General features: G+C 43.7%; 1 protein-coding gene across 1 annotated transcript in view; it reads left to right on the top strand.

The window, feature by feature from the left end:
• LOC115479509 (mast cell protease 1A-like) overlaps positions 1-25851 on the top strand; it is a 45939-nt gene extending 20088 nt beyond the window's left edge. Inside the window, exons 4-5 of the mRNA XM_030217451.1 lie at positions 22890-23129; positions 24801-25851. Of these exons, the coding sequence (XP_030073311.1) occupies positions 22890-23129; positions 24801-24938 (378 nt within the window). The 3' untranslated portion in view covers positions 24939-25851. The remainder of the gene's footprint in view (positions 1-22889; positions 23130-24800) is intronic.
• The last annotated feature ends 1123 nt before the right edge of the window (positions 25852-26974 follow it).

Below are 26974 nucleotides of genomic sequence, written 5' to 3'. Positions count from 1 at the left end.
TTTGCATTTCTTTGCATTGAATTTTAATTGCCAAACCTTAGATCATTCTTCTAGCTTCCGCAGATCCTTTTTCATGTTTTCCACTCCCTCCCAGGTGTCCACTCTGTTACAAATCTTAGTATCAGCCGTAAAAAGGCAAACTTTACCTTCTAACCCTTCGGCAATGTCACTCACACATTCCCATGTCTGTTTATGGTCTTCTCCTTTCCAAGGCCATCTTATCAGATCATAAGTTCCTGGGCCTCACGATTTATGGCCTTTGCCCTTTGACTCTGCTCTAGGGTGCATAACTATGTTTATTATCTATAGTGTTTTCTTAGGTGCCAGCAGATTATGAGCTCTGATCCAGTAAAGAGGTCAACTAAGAGACACTCAAACACTTATGCCTGTCAGCCTATATGCTGTTAGGTCTTAGCTCTTACAGGCTTTAACCATGGTTCATATTTCATAGTTCATAACTGTACCCATAATATACATATCCCCCCTTGAAGGCCTTTAGTAAGGGCTTCACCTGGTTGAAGTGAGGTGTATGCCCGATAGTTAGTGCCCCGGCTGTAGGCGGTCTTAGGTCACAAACCACTTAAATTCTGTTGACTGTAAAAAGTCCATCTTACCCGTCCTGGCCAAACGACCTCATGTATGGGCACTAAGAAGCATATGGGCCTGCATCGTACATGGGGAATTTATGGATACAAGTCATGTTCCATATCCACATAGAAAAATTATGAGCAGGGATTGGGCTAAGTATAACAAGACAATGTGGTTACAGTGAAATGTATATTGCCCCTCTTCAACCTTACAATATCCTCCCATCTAAATGATCCTGGAGGAAGATAACAATGCTAGGCAAAGGAAATCATAAAAGATTTAAACATCATCATCAACATACATCTTCAATCTGTGTTAATGTGTAGTTTTTCATATAGAACATAGTGTCCTATGGGTTCTCTCTTACTTAAAGCAGTTTCAATTAAACGTTGTACTAAGCTTCTGATACAAGGTATTACACAACAGCCAAGAACTACAAATACAGCAATAACTATTAACATTGTGGTTAAACTAGATACTATAAATTTTTTCCATTTCCCAAAAATATTGTCCATCCACCCAGTCCAAGTGGTATCTATACCAGAATTCTCAGCAAGTTCATGTGGCATCTAATTGAGCAGCAATACCTTTAACTGCATCTCGAGTATAAATAATGAAGCGCTGTTGATTTATAATAAATGTAATTAATCCAATCAACATTCTTGTTAATAGTGGACCACCAAAACAAAGAGAATTCAAAACATGCAGCAATTTGGTTGCGGGCCTTGAGTTCATCTAGTACCCCCCCTTAGTACACCTATAGAGTCAATAAAATTCTATCATCAAAGGAACCAGGGATTTCTTCTTTCTAGAAAGAACTGGATTATCAATTGATTGGGTTACTATGGTAAGTGGAATTACTAATTGGACTAGACCACATTTGCCCTGCCAATTGGTGGGCAGCATTGAGTATAATGTTTTGGTTCCACAATACCACATGTCTGCCCAAGGACGGGAAAAGTCAGAAAAGTCAAGGTCAATGGTAGAGGTTAAGGTAGAGTTACATAGTAAAATGTTACCAATTGAAAAGGGATTCAGGATTTTTTTCTTGGGTTAGACAGGTCTCAAAAAGTGTCCTAGGGACTGGTGGTCTGAATACCGGGGGGGTGTTTTTGCTCCCTTGGGTAAGTCAGGGAACAGTAGGCTGAGAGAAAGGCAGTGTGGTTCAATAGTTTTACTGGAACCCTGAAGCAGTTTTAACATGCACATGGTTCCATTGTAATCATTTACCAAATTTAAGGCAAAAGGGACTACCTTAAGGCTCAGGGCGAGAAGCAGAACAATCAGATATATTTAAACTCTCGATAGTATACCAAATCCAATCTAGCCACAAATTAGCTTCACCGAAACCAGTTTCAAGAATAAAAGTTTCCTTAAGGCTGGTTACGTTGAGGAACTTAATAGGAATCTTTGCTTCTGAAATTTGAGGCAGTAAGGGATTAAGTGAACCAGTATTAGATAATAAGTACATTTTCCCTCTTCACAATTTGTACAGTCTACTGGTTGTCAGACAAGGGTTATATTATGACATAAGGGATTATTCCAAGCCAATTGGTATTTTTCTGTTGGATTGTTGGGTCCAGTATACCACCATACATTAGCCCAAGTTGTACAAGAAGATGTATACTGACTAATTTTAACATAAATACACAAATAAACATAATATTGACAATACCATCGTTGCCAGTCTAAAGATCCACAATTGGCTATGTTACAAACATCTAATTGTAATGTAATCATAAACAGAAAGGAAAAAATTAACAACAGATAATACAATGTATTTCTAGCAATATTGATACTAGCACAAGCACAGCTATGCCCACAAACAGTAGGCTCCAGATAGCAAACTTAAGTCTATGGCTCCAGGCACTGTTGTTTCAGGGTTGTGGGCTGCATGAGGCAAAGATGTCTATACAGGAGACTGGTTGTCAGTTCGCTGCTGTGGCTGACAGGGCCTCAATTCGGAAAGGACCAACATAAACAGGATCCTTCCAAGATGTGTGGGTGTAGTGTTTGCAGTGTACTAGATATCCTATTTTCAAGGCCTTGGTATTTGCTGTACCATCCCCCCTTCTGTCTGGCAATGCCTGTAAAAATGCAAGACAGAATGTGATTAGAAAGTTATAGGGCAGTGTAGGGATTATGCCGTGGGAAGGTTCACACAGGCAGGCATCATGTTGCATCTAGAAGACTTCCATTTAGAGGGCCGCATGGTGTCCAGGAAGGTAAATAGTCCATATAATAGTTGTCCAATTCATGAGGAACATGTCATTAACTTAAGGATGTTCTCAGATGTCATTCATTGCACAGTTCAAGGTATATGTAAGATATAATAAAAATCTTATTATGTGAACAGAAGCATTATCAAACATGAAACAATCAATTGTTTTAATAATATTAAAACTAATTATGTTAACATATGAGTTTACACCTAGCAAGCAGAAAGGACTTAGGGTCAGAAGAAGAGAACCAAAGAAAGAAATTATCATAACTCAAAATGTAGAGTTCAAAATGGCCACTGATTAGATCGGACGTGTTTTAGAGCTCCTGCAACTTTACCTTATTCTAGGTGGTAGTTACCGCTCTGGATTTCTTACAATGCCCAAGGGGGAAAGCCGCACCCGTTGCCTCACAGCGATTTGGTACCCCGACCCGAGGAGGCCCGTTGGATACATTTGTGCAGCGACCTCCGGACACTAGTACGCTGGTGAGTGGCTCGCTGTTGCTTCCCGCGGCGGTTGAAGGCACGCAGGGGAGCCTAGAGCTGGAAATATCTCTAAGCCCCGACGACCGAGCACCGCCTCCCCCACCAGTCCCGCGAAACTTCGGCTCCTCAGTGAAGGCATCTTTGACTTTGAACCCGGAAAGGGAGGTAGAAGGAGAGAGACGTGAGGCGAAGGAAGATCAGCGAGGAGCAGGGATGTCTACGCTTGTTGTAACATCGTCAGAGGGAAATATCTCAAATTTGGCAGCAGTTTCTTCACAGCAAATGGAGGTAGGAACCTTTTCATTTGCGGATTTGCAAAATAAACCTCCCGGAGTAACGTTAGACTGTTTATGGACACTAATAGTGAATTTGGGCAAGGCACTTATACCCCAGATACAGCAAGTTAAACAAGATGTGGTTTGCATGGAAGATAAGGTAAAACAACTAAATGTACAAGTTGAAAAACAGGTTAAAGATATTCAACAATTACAAGAAGTCCAGAATGTAATGCTTAAAGACTTAACTAACCTAAGAAGGAAAAATGAGAGTTTGCAAAATCTTTCAAGGAGTAATAATTTGAGGTTTATAAACTTCCCCTATACCATTACTATGGCTCCGAGAGAGATGCTAAAATTATACTTTAAAGAAATTTGTCAAATTAAGGAGGAGACTATTCCTCCATTTGCACAAGTATTTTACCTTCCACACAGACCTCAGCAGAAACAGGAAAACCAACCCCTTGATGTCACAGCATTATTGGAATCTTCAGAGAAAGACTTAGTGGTACCAGCTATGTTGGTGGCTACTGTAGCTCTATCACCTGATAAAGCTTGGGTATTAAAATTATTTTATAAAAATCGAGATAAACTTTTCAAGGGACTAAAAATTAATGTATACCCAGATGTGTCTTGGGAAACACAAGTGCGCCGAAAAAGATTTCTTCAGAAAAAACAAGAGACGATTCAGTTGGGAGCATCCTTTTTCCTTAAATTTCCATGCAAGTGTTTGGTTAACTACCAGTCTGAAAAATTTGTGTTTTATGAGCCTTCCCAACTTGAGGTATTTATTACATCTAAAAGGACTGTTGGAACAAGTACTCCAACTAGTAATATTGCTCGATAATGAAATATAGTGCCCAATTCACGTCCGTATAATCTTCTTCTTTTTTTTTCTTTTTTCTTAATTAGTCTTCAACAATTTAGATAATTTTGAACTCCCAATTGGTATGAGATATATATTTATAAATTGTTTAAAATTTATAAATTGTTTAAAAACTTATTACTTCATTATTGTAATTTTTCCTTTTCTCCTACTGACTTTCTTAAACAAGTGTAAACTTGCAAATGTATGGAAAATTAATAAATAAATATAAAACAATAACTCAAAATGTAACTTAATTAATTAAAGATTATACAAAAAAAATTAATATTCCGTCAAATCAAACCAACAGTTTAAATGCTAGAGTTTAACAATTCACCCAATAAATGGAGTATGTCTTTAAAGCACACAAATGGGTCCAACTAAAGGTGTCCTTCCAGCAATGCAGCTATAGGTGTCACTGTGTGGATACTAAACAGTCCCATAGAGACTGGGTCTTGCCACGTTTTATGGGTGAAATTCGTCTTTTATACCAGCTGGTCAGGCTGATATTTGTAAACAGGATAACATGATGCTTCTGAAGTAAATAAGAGAACTTTGAATGAAAACAACAATTAAACAGAGCAATGTCCAGTTCCTTAACAAAAATGCCATTAGCTTAATGTTGGTTTCAGGTTTTAAACTTAATGCAATTCTGGTTATAATGAATGTAGAATAAAATCAATTGCTATTCTGATCTTAACTTACAGAATATATCATAATTCATATACATATCCCTGTTCAAAAGACTTCCATATATATTCACGTTGCTCATTCCTTCTAACAAACTTGCAATATCTTTTCTATACATGCTGTACAACTGTCATGCCCTCCTTCCATGTGACCATTCACAGTATGTGTTAAAACAGTTCACATAACTTGCCTATTTTAAGCTCATTACAAATAGACCTTCTCATTTGTTAAAACATTTTTGTAACTTTCTACATAAATTTTTCCAAAATTGAATGTGAGAATGCATATAAGTTCTGCACAAGTGTATTCCATAAAATTCAAGACATAATGTTGAAATCTCTATCCTTGGGCTATTACAAACAAGCTTCTTAAAAGCATTAGATAGGCATGTTTCATTTATGGAAAAACAAATTAGGGAAAAATAAAATTCTATATTTGTAGTAAGAAAATTAATTCATAGCTGGCAGATCAAAGAAAATTAGAGCATCAAGTAGTTAGGAGCACAATTTCGCCATTTATACTAAACAAAGGTCACAAAGAATACAGAAGAAGGAAAAAAAACAAAAAAAGGGAAAAACAATTCAACACGACAGCCGTGTACAATGACCATCAAAAATTATACACATGCTATCCTTCAGCAGACAAACTTTGCCTTGCACAAATCACAGCAAGACAAAAAGTTCAGCAGGACTGTGTTAAATCCTGTGTTGCTAGATACAATTTTGAATGCAATGCAACAAAAATCAAAGTTAAAAAAGAAAAAATCCTAGCGAAACAGACAAAAGACATCACATATAGTTGTTCAATCAAGATGGGGCAGAGAGGTCTATGTAAAAGGAATCTCAAAGATTATGCCTAAAGAGAAAGAAAGACCCTAAATTCTGTACTGAATGTGAAAATAGTGCACTTTAGTTGTAACTAATGCATTAAAAATATTGATAAGAGACAGAATATAAGTAGTGAACCTATCTACTATGGAATGCAGAAAAGACATCTTTTGTTATAGTGCATACACAACTAATTTGTATTCAGAAGAGAAATTTTTTATATGTACTACCCAAAAAATTGGAGAGAGACAAAAAAAAGACAAAAGTGACAGATGAACAAGTGAAAAACAAAGAATTAAGAGGTAGTAAATTAGATCATACTCATAGGCGGTCGGTGGCCCAACTGTTTGGGGAGGCTAAAGGGGGTGGGGTTAGGGGGTGGAGCTTAAATCCATAATTGTCTGATAACACACAGAAAAAAATAAATAAATAAAAATAAAAGTCATAATACCTTTTATTAAATATAGATATTAGATATGTATCATATGTCAAAGAATAAAGTGGTTGCTCAAAGCATATACTAACCACAATCGCTCAATTCTAAAACACTATGCACAAATTTGTGCAAAAACACACTCAGAACCTTACTGTACCATAACACTAGGCAGACCCTAATACACCAATATACCACCCATATGGAAAATGCAGACCGTCAACAATATGAAACAAGGGATCATAATATCACAATTCTCATGTAGAGCCACAAAACACCCTTTTAGGGTGGATAGTGTTCACAATGAGCTCCTTTTATTAACGACTATATGTAGATCCTTCAAGAGGTAGTGTGTCGTGATTTAGGCTCTAAAACCCTTTCTGATGTTTTGGTGCCACCTCAGTAAGGCCAATACACAATCTCTCCACTGCAAAACACTATACACAAACGTGTGCAAAAACACACTCATAACCTTAGCAAACCATAACAGCACTAATTCCAAGGACAGGACGAGCTACAACCTTATGCATGGAAAGGCAGCACTGTAATTACACCGGGCTCTAAAACCTAGTGAAACAAAAAAAAACCCAAAAAGGGCTGTAAATACTACACACTAGTAGAATACTGCACCTTGATTACACAGGAAAAACACACGACACAACAGATATGAAGGCAAAACTGGAAAGTTACCTCAAGAAGTCAGACTCAGCATGCAGCAATACTAGAAAAATTGAAACTTACATGCAAAATATCACAGATGCACATTTCCAAAAGCTGACATATTCCAGTTAATAAATTCTGAATAAAATACTTTTTTTTACCTTTGTTGTCTGATCATTTAGTTTTTCTATTCACTTTGGTCCCAGTGTCTTCTTTCCATTTGATATTTTTTCTCTCACCATGTCCACCATCCTCCTGTGTCCTTATGCGTCCTTGTGTGTCTTTATGCATCCTGTCTACCATCTGTAGCCCTGTCCCTATCCTTTCTCCAGTTTCAGCATCTGACTTCAAAGTGTTCCGATCCAGGCCTTAAATTCAGCAATTTTCCCTCCATCCATATCCAGCATTTATCCCCTTCCCTCCATCCATGTGTATGTACTTCCTTTGTCTTTCCTACCCTCCATCCTTGTCCAACATTTCTCCTCTGTTCCCTGCCCTCCACTCCATCCATGTCCAGATTTCTCCTCTCTTCCCGCCCCTCCATCCATCCATCCATGTCCAGCACCTTCCCTCTTTCTCTCCTACCCTTCCATCCAGTGTCATCCCTCTTTCTCTCTCCATCCTTCTACCCATTACCTTCTCCCAATCCTTCCGTCTATTGTCTCCCTCTATATCTCCTTCCTTCTAAAAACAGTTCTCTCTTGACCCTTTTCCATTCAGCATGTCCTCTCTATCCCCATCCTTCCAGTGTCTTTCCTCTTTCCCTCCCTACCCTTACATCCCTCTTTCTGCCCCCTCCTTACAGCTTTTCCCTCTTTCTCCCTCCTTTCATTCAGCATTTCTCTGTCTGACAGCTAGGCCCCAGTTTCTCCCCAGCAGTTTCTCTCTCCTGCCCACGTCCCCTCTTTCTCCCCCCATCTTTCCACTAATCTCTCTCTCTCTCTGTACCCCTCTTCCATCCAGCATCTTCTCTCTGGCTCTCCCCTGCTCTTTTCCATGGCCCCTCTTTCTCTCCCCATCTCTCTCTCTGGCTTTCCCCTGCTCTCTTCCATGTCCCTGGCTTTCCCCTGCTCTCTTCCATGTCCCCTGTTTTCTCTCCCCATCTCTCTCTGGCTCCCCCCTGCTCTCTTCCATGTCCCCTCTTTCTCTCCCCATCTCTCTCTGGCTCTCCCCTGCACTTTTCCACTTTCTCTGTCTCTCCTCCAGCGTCCTCATGCATCTCTCCTCTCCCTCACGCATCCCACCTTTCTCTTCCCTCCCCTTCTTGCTTCCATCACTCTTACTCCTTTCTCCAACCCCCTTTTCCCATTCCCATGCCCTGCATTGCTTTCCTTCCTCCCTCTTCTCCTTAGATGTGGCATCTCACATCCTCCTCTCTCCACCCCCCTTTCCCTTTGGTCGGTCTGTCTGGCATCGCTTCCCCTCCCCCCCCCGGACTAGTGCGGTACCGTATTGCTCTCCCCCTCCGCTCCTGTCACGTCGTCTTTCAACGAGGCTTCCTGTTCCCGTAGCAGCAGCGTCAGCATCAGCAATGATGTAAGCACCGTTGCTTTCAGCCTGCCCCGGAAGCACTCTCTGAACAGCTTCCCGTGTAGGAGGGACACTGTCCAGAGAAGGCTTCCGGGGCAGGCTGAAAGCAGCGGTGCTTACATCATTGCTGATGCTGACGCTGCTGCTGCTGCTACGGGAACAGGAAGCCTCGTTGAAAGACGACGTGACAGGAGCAGAGGGGGAGAGCGGCACCGTACTAGTCGGGGGGACGAGGGGGGGTAAAGATCGGGACCGTCGCGCACCAGTCGGGGGGGGGAGCCGGGAGGGATGTTCACGAGCTGCACCCGCCCCGCCCTGCCCCGCCCTTGCTGCACTTCTGGCTGGGGAGGCTTAGCCTCCCCAAGCCTCTTATACCAGGCACCTATGATCATACTACTATTACATGTGTAAATATCTTGAAAATAAAACTGTAGAATCTTAGCCTGAGATAACAATTTTGTTTTCCTGCCAAAGAATTTGATCCTTACCAGTAGTGCTGAATTTCAAAGCTCGCACAAAAGAGACAGCCAAACTGGAAAAACCAGTTCATAGGAGGCAACTTTTCAAAATGATTGGGGGTGCTGAAATTTTTTTTTTTTTTTGCAGGTGGTGCAGTCCCCCCTCCCTCCCCCTTCCTCTCCCCATCCCCCTCCCTCTCCCCTGTCCCCCTTCCTCTGAGTTCCAGGGTTCCCTCCCTCCCTCCGAGTTCCACAGTGCCCCTCCCTCCGAATTCCATAGGGTCCCCCTCCCTCCCTCCGAGTTCCAGGCCCCCTCCCTCCGAATTTTAAAAGTCATCTTGACTTACCTCGTCGGGGTTACAGCAGCCGGCAGCAGCGGTAAAAAGCGTGCAGGCTCAGCCCTTAGTTCAGTTTTCCCTTCTCTCTCTCTCAGCTCTGGTCCTGCCCTTGCGGAAACAGGAAATGAGGACAGGACCAGAGCTGAGAGAGAAGGGAAAACTGAACTAAGGGCCAAGCCTGCACGCTTTTTACCCCTGCTGCCGGCCACCGTAACCCCGACGAGGTAAGTCAAGATGACTTTTAAAATTCGGAGGGAGGGACAACGACCCTGAAACTCGGAGTGGGGGACGACCCTGGAACTCGGAGGGAGGGAGGGAACGAACTTCCAGTGGGTGAAATATTGGGGGTGCTCAAGCACACACCGCACCCATGGAGTCGGCGCCTATGAACCAGTTTATCATTGAACTGAAGACAAAGTTTATATAATTCATATACACTAGGCAGCAGCATCCAATGGGTGGCAAAAAGCTGCTGCAATCAAAAGCAAAATAATAAGTCCCAACAGTGACCCAAAATCAAAGAAGAATTTGTGTGTATGTTAACTACAAAAGTACATTTATCAGATAAATAGGTTTTGGAATTTGTCATTATTGTTTGTGTGTGGACTCAAAGTTTAGTATTTTAAAGTGTGATGTATAATTTTGTCTTTTTACAGGAGGGGTAATGCTGGGGTAATATGATTGTTGAGTTTAATTAGCAAAATCTCAGGCGAGGTCTGATAGGTAATGGGAAAGGGGGAGGGTGCGTATATAGGGCTGAAGGTTCACTTATGGTGTCTAATACCCTTACATGGACTCTGCTTCCTCTTCCTTTTTGTCCTGATAGTCACAGGAGGGTATTATAATCTCTCTAGCATTCCCAGGGGCCTGCCTAATGAATGAAATATCTTCCCTGTTCAGAGCCTACCTGTCTCATATGTCTGAATCTTAAGCTGTGGTTCCTTTATTGATCTACATAAAGCTGGCACATTGATTCTTTCTGAATCCACAGGACAGAAGTCAGGCCTTGGACACTGGCTTTTTATTTGGAGGGGGCACTGGAGGAGATCAAGGGGTTCTGACAGGGGTGTGCTGGTTAAATTTTAACAACAGGCTCTTTCTCCGGATGTAGCCAGCTCTGCAGTTGGAAAGGCCAGGGGTTGTGGGGGGTGGGCAACACTTGCCTCTTTCTCATCCCTCCCTCATCTCATCCCACTAGGTATACCTTTGCTGGCAGACAATAAATGGACTGCCACTACTCCCAACGTGTTGCTCTGAGCAGCATGCTGGAACTTCTCTCACATGCTCGAGAAGTCCCAACCTGCTGCCCAGAGCTGGAAACAAGGAGCGGAGAGCAGCAGCAGTCTATTTACTTGGCTGGCAGGGCTCAGCATCCCCACCAGCAAAGTAAAAGATAATTCAGAAGGGGGCCCAAGCCCACATTTTGGGAGCCAGTTGTTAAAGTAACTGTGGAGGGCCCTACTTTAACAACCAGCTCCCAAAATTCTTAAAAACTTAACAACCGGCTCTTGCGAGCCTGTGAGAGCCTGCTCCAGCACACCACTGGGTTCTGATAGAGTGCAGGTCAAATAAATCACCAGGAAAAGGACTAAGATCATTAGAGCAGAGTTATTTTCTACTAAAACTCTCTTAACATAAAATATATTGGAGTCAATATGCAACACGAATTAACTGTCCAGAAATGGATTCTGGCTGGTTAAATTGCATGTTCGTTTTCAGCGGCATTTAACTAGTTAGCCCTGCTGAAAATAACCGGTTAGTGCTGAACTGAAAACTGGCTGTTCTGGGACAGAGTCGGCACTTGGCTGGTTGTGCTGATATTCAGAACTCAACCAGCCAGGTTAACTGCATAAATAGGACTGACTTTTATGCGGTAACCCATAGCCAGTCAGGTGCAAACCCAGAAATTCAAAGCCAGTGCCCAGACATAGCCCAGCCTTGAATTTCCAGGTCTAGTGCCAGCAGGCCCATTACTGATTACTGGAAAATGTCACATCAATACAAGCCAGAAGATTATCAAAATTCCTTAAAAGAGTCAATTTTTATTTAACTAAAGCAAAAGTTGGGATTTCAGCCTCTAGATAGATTCTTTCCAGTTGTTCTTTCTCAGACTTGATTGTAAAACAAATAGGGACAGCCCAGGAATTAAGGGATTTGACCCCACGTATAAAGCAAGGACACTGAACTACTGAGTTCAAGGATGGTGGGTGGCATTAGCAGCCTCCAGCATACTGGGTCCAGGTTTTCTTGCATTCTCCATGGCCAACCAGGATGAGTCAGCAATGTGTAGATGATGTCATCAATAGAAAATTGCTCTCCCAGAGTAGGGTTACCATATTTGCCCTAAAGAAAAACAGGACACATGCCCCGCCCCCTGTCACACCCACCCCACCCCACCCCATCATGCCCCTTGTCACTTTGACCCCTCCAAAGAAAGTCAGATTCCCTCTCTCGCCCCATGTATATACCCTCCCCAATTTTCCAGCCTCCCTCCACCCACATGACTCCATTTACTACCCCTCCCCTCCTTTACCTTATTGTAGTGCCATGATGGTCTAGTGGCCTCTTCGGGACAGGAAAGAGCCCCATCCTTTCTTCCTGGCGCAGCTGTAGACCTGTCTTGCTCCTGGCACCGATTCAAAATGGCTGCTAAGAGTTCAAGCAGTGACCTTGCAAAACTTCTGCTGAAGTCTTGCAAGGCCGTTTGAACTCTCAGTAGCCATTTTGAAGCGGCACCGGAAGCAAGACAGTCTGCAGATGTGCCGGGCAGGAAAAAGAGGGCTCTTTTCTTCCCCAGAGATCACTAGACCACCAGGGCACCATACTATTGGCACCATTGATGGACCCAACGGACAGATCACCTACAGCTTTCCCATCTTTGCAACGTTCATCTGCAGCTATGCAATATGACAGATCCCAAACTGGGGTTTAAAATATGGCCAAACTGCACAAGATACATGAGCTTATTGAATAGACATGAATTCTACGTATGCTGCCTGGAACCTGTGCATCTCCTACAAGTCTGCCCCCTCTGCACCCAGATGTTGCCCAGAGCCCAGAAAAATAGAAGAAATACCTTGTGAGATCTCCGCCAAACTGGTTCAACTCTGCTTTCTGGTCAATGGTGCCAATGCTGAAGGGCAGCCCTTGGCACCTATGGGCTACAAGTTCCCGCCTTCCACTGCTTGAATCAGGGTGTCTGCAGGGGCTGTGATCTTCCTCCCAAGCCCTGCCTTCACAGTGATGTCACCACTCCCTGATGCCAGGGATTCCCTCTCTCTGGCACAAGTTAGCCAGTGCTGACTAAGCACAGCGCCGACAGACAATGCCAGTAATGGAGGAGACTAGCACTGCCACAGGAGGCACAGATTATTGCACAACACAGACGAATGACTCAGTAGAAAGGACACACAGCAACAAAGGCAGTCACAGTCCTCAGAGAAGACAAATGAAGCAGAAAGAGGATCTCCTCTTCCAGTTCCTCCTCCTTCTCAACATAGAAGCCCCGCACACTGCCACAAGCGGCACACACCAGAAGCAAGCCTACCCTGCAGCAGCAGAACCTGGAAATTACTGGGAACACACAGCACTTGATAGAGCTTCTCAGTAAGTTATTGGTGCAGCACTGCCCAAACCTCCTAGCACACTACCTCCAAAGGGGCGCACCTCATCATTGACCTCTATGCTTCAAATAGTGCCAATTCTGTCCTGCAAGGATAGAGAAAACAGTGACACTGGAGACTCCTCTTGGAAAGCAAACACATCAGACCTATAAGAACCCTGCACAACCCTCTGGGCGTCACTTCTAAAGGCCCTACCCCTCTACCCCTCCCTGTTTTACATCCAAAAGATGTAATTTACCCAAAGTTCCTTCAGAAGCTCACCACTCAACTCTGTCTCCCTGCAATATACTAGACCTGCACCAAGAGATCAACTACACGGATACTCCTAGACCTGTGATAGCAGTGCGTTGCATCAGCGTCTCCTCAACTGCAAAGGCAAGATGCCCTGATATCAAAAAGACTGGAAGTCAAATACCAGGTCCAACCAATCCCAGGACTTGATATGACACAACAATGTCATAAGTCCATAGTTGTTGAGTCTACTATAAAGAGATCCAAGAGCTTATGCTCAAGGGCTAGCACACCCCTTGGAATGGACCTGCAGACTCTTGCCCTGATGGACCAAAACGTCTTACAGGGCACTTCGCTCTGCTCCCACATTGCAGCATACTAGCTGGTCTGCTATAAGGACTTTCTTCTGGAAAAGGCCAAGGGCACACTAACATCCCTCCCCCTGGAAACAAAGAGCTTCCTATTTCCCATCCACAAAGACTTTGAAGAGTGCAGGAAGCACCTCATCCACTCTGCATTCAAGACATCCTCCTGTGTAACTGGATCTTCCATAGTAGCCAGATACCTGGTTCAGCTTTGAGTTTCAGGCTTATAGGAGGACACCTATGACTGTCCCTGAAATGCTTCTGTCTTGTACATGGTGCATCTGCTAGGCAAAGTGGAGGAGATAGTGGATACTATCAAGAATCGCTGCACCACTATCCAGACCCTCTCTAAAGATAGCTTTGACAAAAACCCCTCCAGATCCAAGCACTCTGAGCAACACAAGCCTTACCCCATCTCTTGGAAACAGCCAACAAACTCAGCTGGCAACCAAATCAACAGTAGTCCTGTACGTACCACTCTGCCTACCAGCAAAGACCTTGCACAAGGGACAAATGACAGCAAAACAGGCCTCTCTCCAGTCATAAAAGACCACACCAAACTTTTGACATTGACCCAGTTCCCCATACCAGTGGGAGGATGCTTCCCTTTGTGGACACTTGGGCATCAATCAACATGGACAAATGGCTACTGTCCATCATCAAGACCGAATACCACATCAGATTTCAGTCAACCCCCTCCCCTCAACAATCCACCTTCATCCTCCAGGAACCTCCACCCCCTACTCCAGGCCAACTCCCTAGTCGAGGAGAAGGCAATTAGAGTGGGTGCCTCCCAGAGGTAAACCAAGGCTGCTTTTCTTGCTATTTTCTCATTCCCAAAAAGATACAGGGATTCCACCTGATCCTGGACTTGTAAAATCTCACCAAATACATTCAGAAGGAAAAATTCCTGATGCACTCACTAGAAATGATACTGCTACTCCTTCAAGCCAATGACTGGCTCACCTCTTTGTATCTCCAGGGCGCTTACACCCACATCCTGATCTACTTGGGACCCACTACTACACGTACCAGGTACTCTCCTTTGGCCTCTGTTCAGCCCCAAGGATGTTTATCAAATGTGTCACAGCTGCAGCAACTCACTTCTGCAAGCAATGGATCTGCATCTTCCCCTACCTGGATGAATGGCCCCCTTAACAACAGACCCAAACCTCAATCTAGAAAACCATCATCCTGCTCCAGAAATGGGTTTCCTCATTAACCATAAGAATCCTTGGAGTTCATTGAAGCAGCCATTAACATCTCGATAGCCAAGGGCTTTCCACTAATCATGAGAGCAGACTCAATCATCTTCCTGGCACAGACCATCTCAGCCTCAAAGACTTCCACCACCAGGGCCATCCTTCACTTGTTGGAGCACCTAGCAGCTGCAGTCTATGTAATCCCACTCACAATACTCCACATCTGCCCCCTCTAGTGACACTTGCACAAGAAACGGAACCAGCAGCGGCAACCACTGTCACACAGGATTCCCCATCAATGCTCCAGCACAGAAAGCCATTGCATGGTGGCTTAATAGAGCAAACCTTTGCACTGGTAAGTCATTCCATCACCTTTATCACTGGTCCCTGAAGACAGATGCCTCTAAGAGTGGCTGGGGGACCCACCTCCAGTGGCACATGGTCCCCTCCTGAAGCTTGACAATACAACCTTATGGAACTAAAAGCAATAGGAAACATGCTGAGTGCCTTCAGCATAGACCTCATGGGCAAGAATATCCTGATTCAAGTGAACAATCAAGTTGCCGTGTTTTACATAAACCAACAGGATGACACTGGCTCACATGCACTCTGACAGAAAGTCTGCAAAATCTTCACCTCACTCTCCACACCCTGGCCCTCACTGCCTGGATGTTGAAAGGCTGACATTAGCAGCTCTGAATCTATCCCAGATGTCTCTGATGTCCTCCTCGCTGGGTGTCCTTCCACCAGGAGAAGTTATATGTTTTAAATGGAAGAGATTCCTGTCCTGGTGTGCCTCTGCGCAATAAGACCCATTCTCTAGTCCCATCCCTGCCTTGCTCCAATACCTACTTGGTCTGGTGGAATCACAACTAAATTCGACCTCCATTCAGATCCATCTGAGTGCCAGCACAGCATACCACACCCAACTGGACAACAAAAGGGCAATTCTATATAGGTTGCTAAATATTACAATTAAAAAAAAAAAGAATAATAAGCACTAAGCTAGTATTCTATAATGGCAAATTTGAGACCAAATCAATTAAAGAATAAGTAAGTAAGTTGGCAGAAATGCAGACATTTAGGCATAACCACTTACTTCATGTCTATTGCAGGTATAAATGCATGTCTAAATGTGGCACCTTGTGTGCATAACTGATAGTATTCTATAAAGTGTGTGCTTGAATAGTCTGAAGGCTCATGACGTGCCCATGTCCCTCCCATGTGAATGCCCCCTTTGCAGTTACATACTAGACAATTTACATACTCATTTTATATAATCGAGTCATAACTCACTTAGGTGAGTAACTTCAAATTAGTGCTAAAGTCAATTATCGATAGTTTTTCCCAATTATGCACCAATTAAGGACCAATTAATTAAGCTACACACATACGTGGTGCTATTCTATAACTACAAACACAATTGTGTGTATAACTAGGCATGTTATTTATAGAATTAGGGAGCAAGTCCAAAGCAGCTCACCGTCTCATTGCCAGGCAATGCCAGGCTCAACCCCCCCCCCCCCCCCCCCCAGCATGGGACCTCAATGTGGTCCTCCATCAACTCATGCTCCTGCCACTTAAACTGCTGGAAGGTTTGTCTATAAAACTACTCACATTGAAGACCATGTTCCCCATCACCGTCACCTCTGCAAGACAGGTAAGTGAACTGCAAGCCCTGGTTGACTATTCCCTATACATGCAGAACCAATGTGACTGTGCCATCCTCCAGACACACCCAAAGTTTCTCCTCAAAGGGGTGTCTGTTTTTCTCACCAACCAGTTCATTATTCTACCTGCATTCTTCCTGAACCACATGCTAACCCAAAGGAAAAGCCCTATACTCCCCTGTACTGCGCTCATGTACTTGGAAACTATATCAACGGGACTCAATCAACTGGGTCTTACAGTTGTTTTTCTCCTTTGACCCCAAAAGGCTCGGATGCCCAGTCGATAAAAGGGCACTTGTGCTATGAAAATCAGGCATTATCAACTTCATGTACAGAACAGAAGGACTGGATCTTATAGACAGGGTGTGAGCCTATCAACTTTGAGCAATGGCAACCTCTATTGCCTCACTTAGGTCTGCAACACAGCCAATAGATCCATCCACACCTTCACCAAGCATTATTGTCTTGTACAGCAAGAAGGAGCAGTGGCTGGACAGGCATAAAACTGTGGTGGTCCTGTGACACTTCACCCCATCTTCCTCCTAGCCTTGCTCAAGCATGACTGGTACTTTGTTTTTTTTCCACTTCTTTTTTATTGGTATAGATTTATCTTACATTACAAGAAGAGAAATAATAAAACAACTTTACACAAAGTGTCTAGTCTACTTATCTAACATCTGATATTATCCCTATACCTTCCCATTCCAACCTCCCCCTCCACCCTCCCCCCCCCCCGTATCATGGTGGTGCTTCTTGCTGTTCCTTAAATTGTTCATAAGACTGCCATAATTTACCAAAGGGTCCCATTCGCCCTCTTCTGATAGCTGTCAATTTGGCCATTTGATACAGAATGTCCACTCTCTGCCATACTTTTTGCATATCCGGCGATTGCTGTTTTTTTCCAGTTTCTTGCTATAGCAATTTTAGCCGCGACCAGGTATTGTGTCGCCAGCCTATGTTGCAGCCCCGTCGTTGATATCGGCTTGATATGAAGTAAACAATTTTCGGGCTTGCAAGGGAAGGGTTGTTGAATCACTTTAGTAATCATTGAGGTGATTGCCTTCCAGTATTCTATTATTTTGGGGCATTCCCACCAGATGTGCATGAATGATCCCTTCGCTCCACAGTTTCGCCAGCAGTCTGCCGATACCTCTGGATATATGCGATGCAGTCTCTCTGGCGTATAATACCACCAGTAGTATATCTTATATCCATTCTCAATTGCACTCTGAGCCAGAGAAGGTTTAAAGAGATAACGATATCCCCTCTTCCAGCAGTCTTTAGTTATTGTGGTTTGTAATGCTGTTTCCCATCTATTCACATACATTGCTTGGGGGTCAGTATGACTTAACAAAGCTAGATATAGACGCGATATACTCCCTCTACCCCCACCCTTCCCCAATGCAATTTCCAGAGATGTCTCCCCCAATTCCAATTCCTCTCGTGCCTTGCTAAGGATATAGTTACGGATACAACAGTAAAATACTTGATCTCTGGCTTGCAGCCCATATTCCTCCTGCAATATTGGAAAGTCTACCATTTTGTCCTCATCCCATAGTTGACCCAAAGTGTAGAGCCCTGCGCGTGCCCAATGTTTGTAGCTAATTTCTGTCCCTCCAAGCGGAAACCCCGGGGCCCTACCTATTCCTGTCTTGTGAAAGTATATTCTTTCAGGAAACCAGTTCCTCCTAATTTGATGCCAGGTGGTCAAAATGTGCCTAATTCCTATGGGAGCTCTTCTACCTATATTCCTAAGATCCTTGTCCAATGACCACATAATGTCTCCTATTTCTCTCATTCCCAACCATGCTCTTTCCCAATGCAACCATTTTTTGTTAACAGCCGGGTGCCAATCGGCTAAAATTCTTAATTGGGCTGCCTGATAGTATAAGAGGAAATTTGGCACTCCCATCCCTCCTCTCTCTTTTGGTTGGTACATAATATTGCGTTTCACCCTCGGTGGTCTCTTTCGCCAAATGAAGGCAAACATTTTCCTGTTTAAATGTACAAAGAAGCTTCGAGGGATAGGGATGGGTAGTGCCATAAAAAGGTATAGAATCTTTGGCAATATGATCATTTTTATCGCATTAATACGCCCCGTCCAGGATATATTTAGGCCTTCCCATCTATCCAGTTCACCAAATAGTTCTCTCACTTTTTGAGGATAGTTGGCCTCATATAGCTCCTCCAACTTAGGAGTAACCTGAATCCCGAGATATCTTATAGATTTAGTGGCCCATATAAAAGGGAGTTCATTTTTGAGCCGTACTACCTCCTGCTTAGGAACTGTGAGATTTAATATCTCTGTTTTATTAATATTTACCTTAAACCCCGATTGAGCCCCATATTGTTTCATTATCTCTATGGCCTGCTTTATGGAAGATTCTGGGCTTGTCAGCGTCAAAAGGATGTCATCTGCAAATAACATCAGTTTATGCTCCTTTTTCCCACGCACTATCCCCTTAACTCCTTCCTCCCTTCTGATATTACATGCCAGTGGCTCCATTGTCAGTGCGAACAGTAATGGTGATACTGCACAGCCTTGTCTAGTACCTCTGTTAAGATGTATTGGCTCAGAGTAAGAACCATTGACTTTCAGGATCGCCAGGGGAGCCTGGTATAGGAGCTGTAGCCATTTCAGATATCTCCCCCCCACACCGATCTTATCAAGGGTCGCAAAGAGGAAAGGCCATTCTACTCGGTCGAACGCCTTTTCCGTGTCCACCGAGAGAACAACTGCTGGCACCTGTTCATCCCTGACCTGCTGAATGAGATGTTGTAAGCATCTAGTATTATCAAATGCCTGACGCCCTGCAATAAAGCCCACCTGATCCTCATTTACCAATCTGGGCATCATCACCTGTAGTCTACTGGCTAGTATTTTTGTGAATATTTTATAGTCCACATTTAGTAGGGAGATAGGTCTATATGACCCACACTCTTGAGGGTCCTTCCCAGGCTTAAGTAACAGGGTAATCGCCGCCAGCCGCCACGTGTAGGGCAACTCTTGCGCTTGATCATACTCATGAAAAAGTCTCAACAGAAGTGGTGCCAACAGCGAGGCAAATAGCTTATAAAATCTGGCCCTGGAGCTTTGGCATGTGGCAAATTCTTAATTGCTTCCTTTATCTCGTCTATTCCTATGGGCTCCGATAACCTCTCTCTTTCTCCCTGCGTTAATTGCGGTAGCTCTACCCCCTGTAGGTAGGTAGTTCTCTCCCCGACTGTAGCGTCCACCTCTGATTTATAAAGGTTTGTGTAAAAATCATGAAGTGTTTCTTGTATATCCCCTGTTTCCGTGACTGCCTGGCCTTGTTGTGTTTTGATACTATGGATATGGTTTCGTGTCATCTGCTTTTTCAGCTTGTTTGCTAACAGTCTACTTGCTTTATCCCCCAGCTCATATTGCTCCTGTTGAACTTGTTGCAACTGACTCGCCACTTCTGCCAATTGCAACTCATTAAGCTGCATTTTATATTTATGAAGCTCATTCTGGAGATTTATATCCTCAGGGTTCGCCTTATGTTGCTGTTCTATTTGTGCTATCCCCTCTCTAAGTTCTCTCTCTTTGGCTGCTTTTGTTTTATTTAAGTGGGCCCTGAGGGAGATTAGCTGCCCTCTCAATACCACCTTTAACCCCTCCCATAGGCTCTCTGGGTGGACATCTTCCACGTCATTAAACTCAATGTAATCTTTTATATATTGTTCTACCTTTCCCACATTTTCTGGGTCATGTAAGAGAGCTTCATCCAGCCTCCAGTACCTTCTGCCTCCCTCTGCATTTCTATTCCCAAGAGTCAGCTGGACTGGAGCATGGTCAGACCATGTGCGAATGTCTATTGTTATTTTTTGTACAGCTCTAGCCATCATCCCATCCCCAAGCCAGAGATCAATTCTCGAGTATGAATTATGCGATGCTGAATAATATGTATAATCTTTTTCCTGCATGTGTGATACCCTCCATAAATCTATTAGACCCCACCTCTGCATAAAACTGGAGATCATTTCTCTGTCTTTTCTAGCATATCCCGCCTGCCCTTTTGAATTATCCATCACCGGGTTCAGTGTCAGGTTGAAATCCCCACCCATTAATAATTGGCCTTGCATGTTTTCTTGCAGCACTGTTTCAATTTCTTCTATAAATTTACCTTGCCCTTCATTAGGTGCATACACTGTCATAAATGTATATTGAGTATTATAAAGCGAGGCTATCACCATAAGATATCTGCCTCCCTTATCTTCTATTGTTTTAATAATGCGCCATGGCAGTTTGTCTGAGAAGGCTACCAATACTCCTCCCTTTTTATGACGCTGCCTGTTCGCAGCGTGGAGCATTACTGGGTATCTTTTGTGGGCTATCATTTTCTCATGACATTTTTTTAAATGCGTTTCTTGTAACATAATTACATCACCTTTCATTTTTAACAGTTCTGTAAACATACGCTTACGCTTAATTGGCGAGTTGAGGCCCTTAACATTCCATGTCACACAATGAAACATATTATATATTGCTTTCCCCTATGATCTAGCCTAGTCAGCAACCACCAGATACTCCCATCTTGCCCCCCTCCCTTCCCTCCCCCCTTCCCCCCCTTTCACACAAAAGACATGTCCCATTCACCTCTGGATACATGCCTCTAGCTGAGAGGAGCAACGTCATCTCCCGTCTCTCAGCTCGCTCTAGTGACTTCTCCTTCCCCTCCTATTGATATAGTTCTTTGCCAACTTGTTCCAGTGATCAGTCATATGACTCCTCTCCAGTCAGTCTATTGTCCATATCATTTTCCCGTTCGTGAATGTGCTTGCTTGCCCGATATTTGTCGTCGGAGGCGTCCCCGGCCTTGCGATACCCTTTGCCATTTGGGTTTTGGGGGGCAGACTCCCGTTCCTTGCTCATCTTGTGGAGTATCTTCTGTAGTCTCCCTTCGCTTCAGATATTCCTGCGCTTCTTCTATTGACGCCACTCTCCTTTGCTTTCCCTCTTGAAAAAAGGTTAGGGCAAATGGGTACTGCCATTTATATGACACTCCTTCCTCTCTCAACTGCGCTGTCAACGGACGGAGTTCTCCCCTTCGTTTAAGGGTCAAAGCTGATAAATCCTGGTATAATTCAATCGGGTAGCTCTCCCAAGTTATAGGGGCTGCCCCTCTTGCCTTCTTCATCACTGCTTCTTTCACTGTGAATTTTGTAAAACACGCCACTATGTCCTTCGGCTGATTCTGTTTCCGCATACCCAGTGCCCTATGGGCACGTTCAATGCTGATTGTTGTTTTATCATAGCATTCAGACTCATTAGATAATAATTGCGCTGCAATGGATCTCACCACCTCTTCACAATTGTTAAATTCAGGCGTTTCAGGTACCCCCCGAATTCTTATATTGGAGCGTCTGCTCCTATTCTCTAAGTCCTCAACTTTGTCTAGGAGGTATCTGGCTTCACTTTTCCTCTCCTCCAGTTGTTGCTCCATAGCTTTCATCGCCTCTCCCTGCTCCTCTTGATCATTTTCTATCTCCAGGACTCGATTTCCTAGCTCAGTTATTTCACCTCGCAGCTCCGCGCTCAACTGGGCAAAGTCCCTTCGCACTTCTTTGAGGTCCGTTTTAATCTCTTGAAACCATGAGCAGAGCTTCTCCCAAATCTCTGGTTCTACCTCCATTCTTTCATTTGAGGGCTCATCGCGTGCTCGCTCTGCAGTTTCATGATCCCCTCTCGTGCTATGGGCGCCATTTTGTTCCGTTCTCCCTTTCTGTTGTTTATATGAGAACGCTGCCAGATCCGGCAATTTTGCCTTCGCTTGCGACATCATTTGGATTCGTTCTTTTTCCCCAATCAGTCGCTATGCTTTTCAGCCGATTTGCGGGGTAAGGATCGCTACTTAAATGCTTTTTTTAATGCTGATCAGCGGGAGCTTCGTTTTCACTGCTCCATTCTGTAGCATGACGTCACTTCCTCCCATGACTGGTACTTTGTATAACACAGCATCAAGGTGTCATATACAAGCAGTTATTTATTTAATTAAAATATGTATAGTCTGCTCTGGCCACAATTCTAGATGGAGTACAGGTTAACATACATAATATTTAACCATAGGTTTGGCCTCCAGCTGATTCACTCCATCATTTTAGTTTTTTGCTGTTTTTTTTTAACTTTAAATGGAGATGGAATTGTAGAAAAATTCCATTTTATTCTATCCATTCAGACAACAGTGAGCTGACCCATATGAGAACAAATCCACTGATCAAAAAGAACAGATTCATAGAAGAACAGTATGAAAAGAAGTAGGCCAGCCCACAGCAGAACAGGTTCAAGCTATTGTGTTCAGAGGAAGCGGAGACTGAGGGGGGAGGGGGATGAGGGAGAGGGCACTAGATTTGATGCTTCAACCAGAAGGTATGTCTTCTTAATAACTGCATTTAATGCTTGCAGTTGCATGGCCATGCCAAATTGAGCAAGAGCGTCCAGCTCCTCCCTCTACCCAAGAAAGACAGCGTGGTTCCAGTAAACACCATATGCAACGTGGCTGGCTGGGGAGGCTCATATGTTTTGCAGGAGGTCAATGTTGAAGTAATTAGTAATCCCGAATGCTCAAAGCTCATGAATCAGACCAAAATCACCGAGAGCATGATGTGTGCTGGTACTAAGAGAGACAACAAAGACGCCTCTAGGGTAAGTCTTTTTTCTCAATCTGCATCTTGACTAGCCAGCTTCTTTCAGCTCCTGGTGAATCAGTGAGACGCAGAAGGATTCATAAGTTCTGGCTCCCTAGAGGTGCTCCTAGGATGGAACTGTGCTGATTGCGATAGCAGGAGGTGGAGGCCAGGATATGGCAAGACCAAAGTTTTAGATATACTGGAGGCTGGAGCTATAGCTGGAACAAAAAAATGACTGAAAAGGGAGCCTCTCGAGTACGTACATGAGCTACTACTGAAAAAGGTGTGAGCTAAATCCAAAACAAATAAATAGACAGGGTTTAAACTAGACGAGGAGCAGGAGGATGGTAGATATGCAAAAATGATGGTGGGGCAAAAAAACAAATTGATCAGTTCACTACTTCACTAGCCAACGGGTAGAAGAAACCAAGCAAAGTAAGGCGAATGCGCTGGAAATTCGTAAGCATAAACACTCAGACTAAACAGGAAAGTTCCAGATCTGGCTACATTATTTAAATCATTAAGTAGAATCAGCACTACTATGCATATAGGCAGCAAGGGCAAACAAAAGAACAGTGAAATAGACGACAATGGCTGGAGATCTTCTATTAACAGTTCTTCATTCAAAGATATAGGTCTTGAATCAAACTAGATCTATATCATATCATATATATAATAAACCTGACTTGGTAAAATGATCAAAGTCAAACATCACCAACTGTGAATCCAGCTTGTAATAAACAATTGCATCTGATGATATTCCCGCCAAACATAGAGGGAATATCATCAGATGCAATTACTTATGACAAGCTGGATTCTAGACCTATATTTTCTCTAATGTGTCTGTAACGCATATATCTTATTCGACTTTAACATCACTCTGTATCTGTTTCATCACCGGAGGTGGCTAACGCCTCACGGTACTATGTAAGCCACATTGAGCCTGCAAATAGGTGGGAAAATGTGGGGTACAAATGCAACAAATAATAATAATATTTTGTGTGTGACAATCACAGTTGTTGACTCCTGATGCAGGCCCTATCACTGAAACACAATCCATGTCGAGTCAAATTGAAGAACTGTCAATAAAAGATCTCCAAACAAAACAAAAAAGGAAACAATCCTTCCACAGCAAGTCATCAATCAAACAAAGAGATGGCTTGTGTGGGGATGGGCTGAATCCCTGTTTTCAGGGACCACACTTAAGACCCACACTCCAATGAGCATGGAGAGGCTGGATGATAGCTGTTGGGACAGAGGAGCCCAAGGGATGGCTGACAAAACCTGAAATGGCTAACTAGTACAAGTGGTAGAGGCCAGCAGATTTGGGGCAAGGCTTGGAAGAAAAATGAGGGCAGAGTTAGGGAAAAGGGTTGCGAGCTCTTGCTAAAGGATATGGGGGAAGGGGAGTTACTTAAGGGAATTCCTACATGCACTGAAGGTGATGAATATCAACTGGCCAATCTAAATGATTCAGTCAACCTTTATCTGCTATCATCTCCAATAGTTCATTTGCAAGGGATGGTGGGGTGTGTCCCTTCTGCTCCAGGAACTGAAACTGGCTTGAGCTTTTCTAGGTAAATTAGTATTGAAACATTCAACTTTTTCACAAAAATTGATGCAACTCTTTTCTGTTTTATATAGTGAAACAGAGGTATTACTGTTAAAACTTGCTTTTGTTTTTCAGGGTGATTCTGGTGGACCTCTAGTGTGCCATGGGGAGGCACATGGCATTGTCTCGTTTGGCCTACCTACACACCCACCTGGTGTATACACTCGTATCTCTAAATTCATGCAATGGGTAAAACACATAATTGATAACTGAAGTTGCCGCCTCTCCTGCAGTGACTGGATTGCAGCTACTGTGGTAGCTCAGTTCAGTTTTGTTTTATTGAGAATCGCTGCCTTTGGTACTCTATCACCCACATCACTTGGCCACAGATTCCTTTCTCTGCACTGTCCCTGCAGCCTCCTCTCCTGAAGTAGACAGAGATGCCAAGATCACGTCTTATTATAAGCACTTCACAGCACCAAATGATCTTTCACTATCTATCCGTTCTGAGCATGCATTCAAAACTTTTAAATCAAGTTAAGATGGTTTCTTGCAGTTGGGGGAGTGTATGGAAAATTGGGTATTGGTAATATTGGGGTGCTGCTTTAATTTCCCTTTGCTGTTCACCTTGTTTGATGAGTTGGAGTAAGGAAGAAGTAGCAGGAAAATCCTTGGAAATCATCATTTGCCCTCGCATGGTCCATTTCCAGTAATGGTGTAAAACTTTTTCTTGTGCATACATAGTATCACATCATACGTTATGCTTTCAGTTTATCTTGTTGGGCAGACTGGATGGACCATACAGGTCTTATCTGCCATGCTACTATGTTATTTCACCAATTGTTTAATAATGGGTAAGTCCGGAGTCTTCCTCAATGGTCACTGTACATTTCTGTATCTGGATTCGCGTCTTCCTTTTCTCCTCCTGTCATATAAGCTGGCATTCAGTTCAAAGCTTTGATTTAGTTTGAGCAGTATAGTAAATTTTTAATAAACTATAAACACAAAATGGATCACACCCTATCTCAGTATCTATCTCATTGATATCAGGTTTCATACCTGGTTATCCTATATAATAATTCTCACCTCCAACGTTCGGTCTCTACCTGCGACCTTGGCTCCGTGGTCTGCTTCCGGCAGTAGATCAGTGACGTCATCCGCATCACACAGCCTCTTCTATCGCTTCTACTGTGCAGGAGGTAAAAACATGCAGGAGGTGGGGAGGGGGGTCCTGAAACGACAGGGAGGGAAGGGGGGGTCATGAACGACATGGGGGGGGGGGGAAGGGGGTCCTTCTTTCGCTTCTGTTGCGGCTGCTCGTGTGGTCCTGCCCTTGAGGGCGGGACCACAGGAACAGCTGAAACAGAAGCGAAAGAAGAGGCTGTGTGAAGCGTGCGGGAGGTAAAAACGTGCAGGAAGTGGGGAGGGGGGGGTCCTGAAACGACAGGGGAGGGAAGTGGGGTCCTGAAACGACACAGGGGGAGGGGATTCCTGGAAATCAACTGGAAGGGTAGGGGCAGAGGGGAAGAAGAGGAGGGGGGAGGGGTGTCCTGGAACTCAGAGAGGGGGGAGAGGCGGAGTGGGGGGATGGCAAGAAGTGGCAGGGGGAGTCCTGAAACTCACATGTGAAGAAGTGGGAGGGGTTTCAGGAACTCAGACGGGTGGAAGGGGAAGGGGGTTCAGCAAACTCTCGGTCTCGCTGTATCTCACATATGCACTCGCACACACTGTCATTCTAGCACACACACACTCTCTCACAGACACAATCGCACCCAATCTCACTCTCTCTCTGACACACACATACACACTCGCAGTCACTCTCTCTCTCTCTCTCTCTCTCTCACACAGTCACTGTCACACACACACTCTCTCTCTCAAACATACACACTATGAGGAAAACCTTGCTAGCGCCCGTTTCCTTAAAAACTGAAACGGGCCTTTTTTTACTAGTAAACTATAAAATTATACTGCTTTCTCAGCTTCTGCTCACCCAACCCTTTTGTCATTAAATGCCTCTATATTTCACTTACATATTCCAATGTTGTCATCTTTTGCTCATATTGTAAGAGCCTGATGAAGACATTCTGGCCTTCTAAAGCTAATCAAAAATGTATTTAGACCAACAGAAGAAAAGGTATCACTTTTTTTTTTGTTTTATTTTTATTTAGTACTTTAAAAGTGGACTAACACAGCAACTGCACTATTTTATTCTATCTCCATGAACGCAGAGTTTAAAAATTACATGAAAGTTCATGGCGTGGATACTACTTGGGTGCGGGGGGGGGGGCTAAACTGTGTTTTCTTCCACG

Source organism: Microcaecilia unicolor, chromosome 11, assembly GCF_901765095.1.
Source record: "Microcaecilia unicolor chromosome 11, aMicUni1.1, whole genome shotgun sequence".
NCBI lineage: Eukaryota > Metazoa > Chordata > Amphibia > Gymnophiona > Siphonopidae > Microcaecilia > Microcaecilia unicolor.
This window is presented reverse-complemented; position numbering and strand designations above follow the sequence as displayed.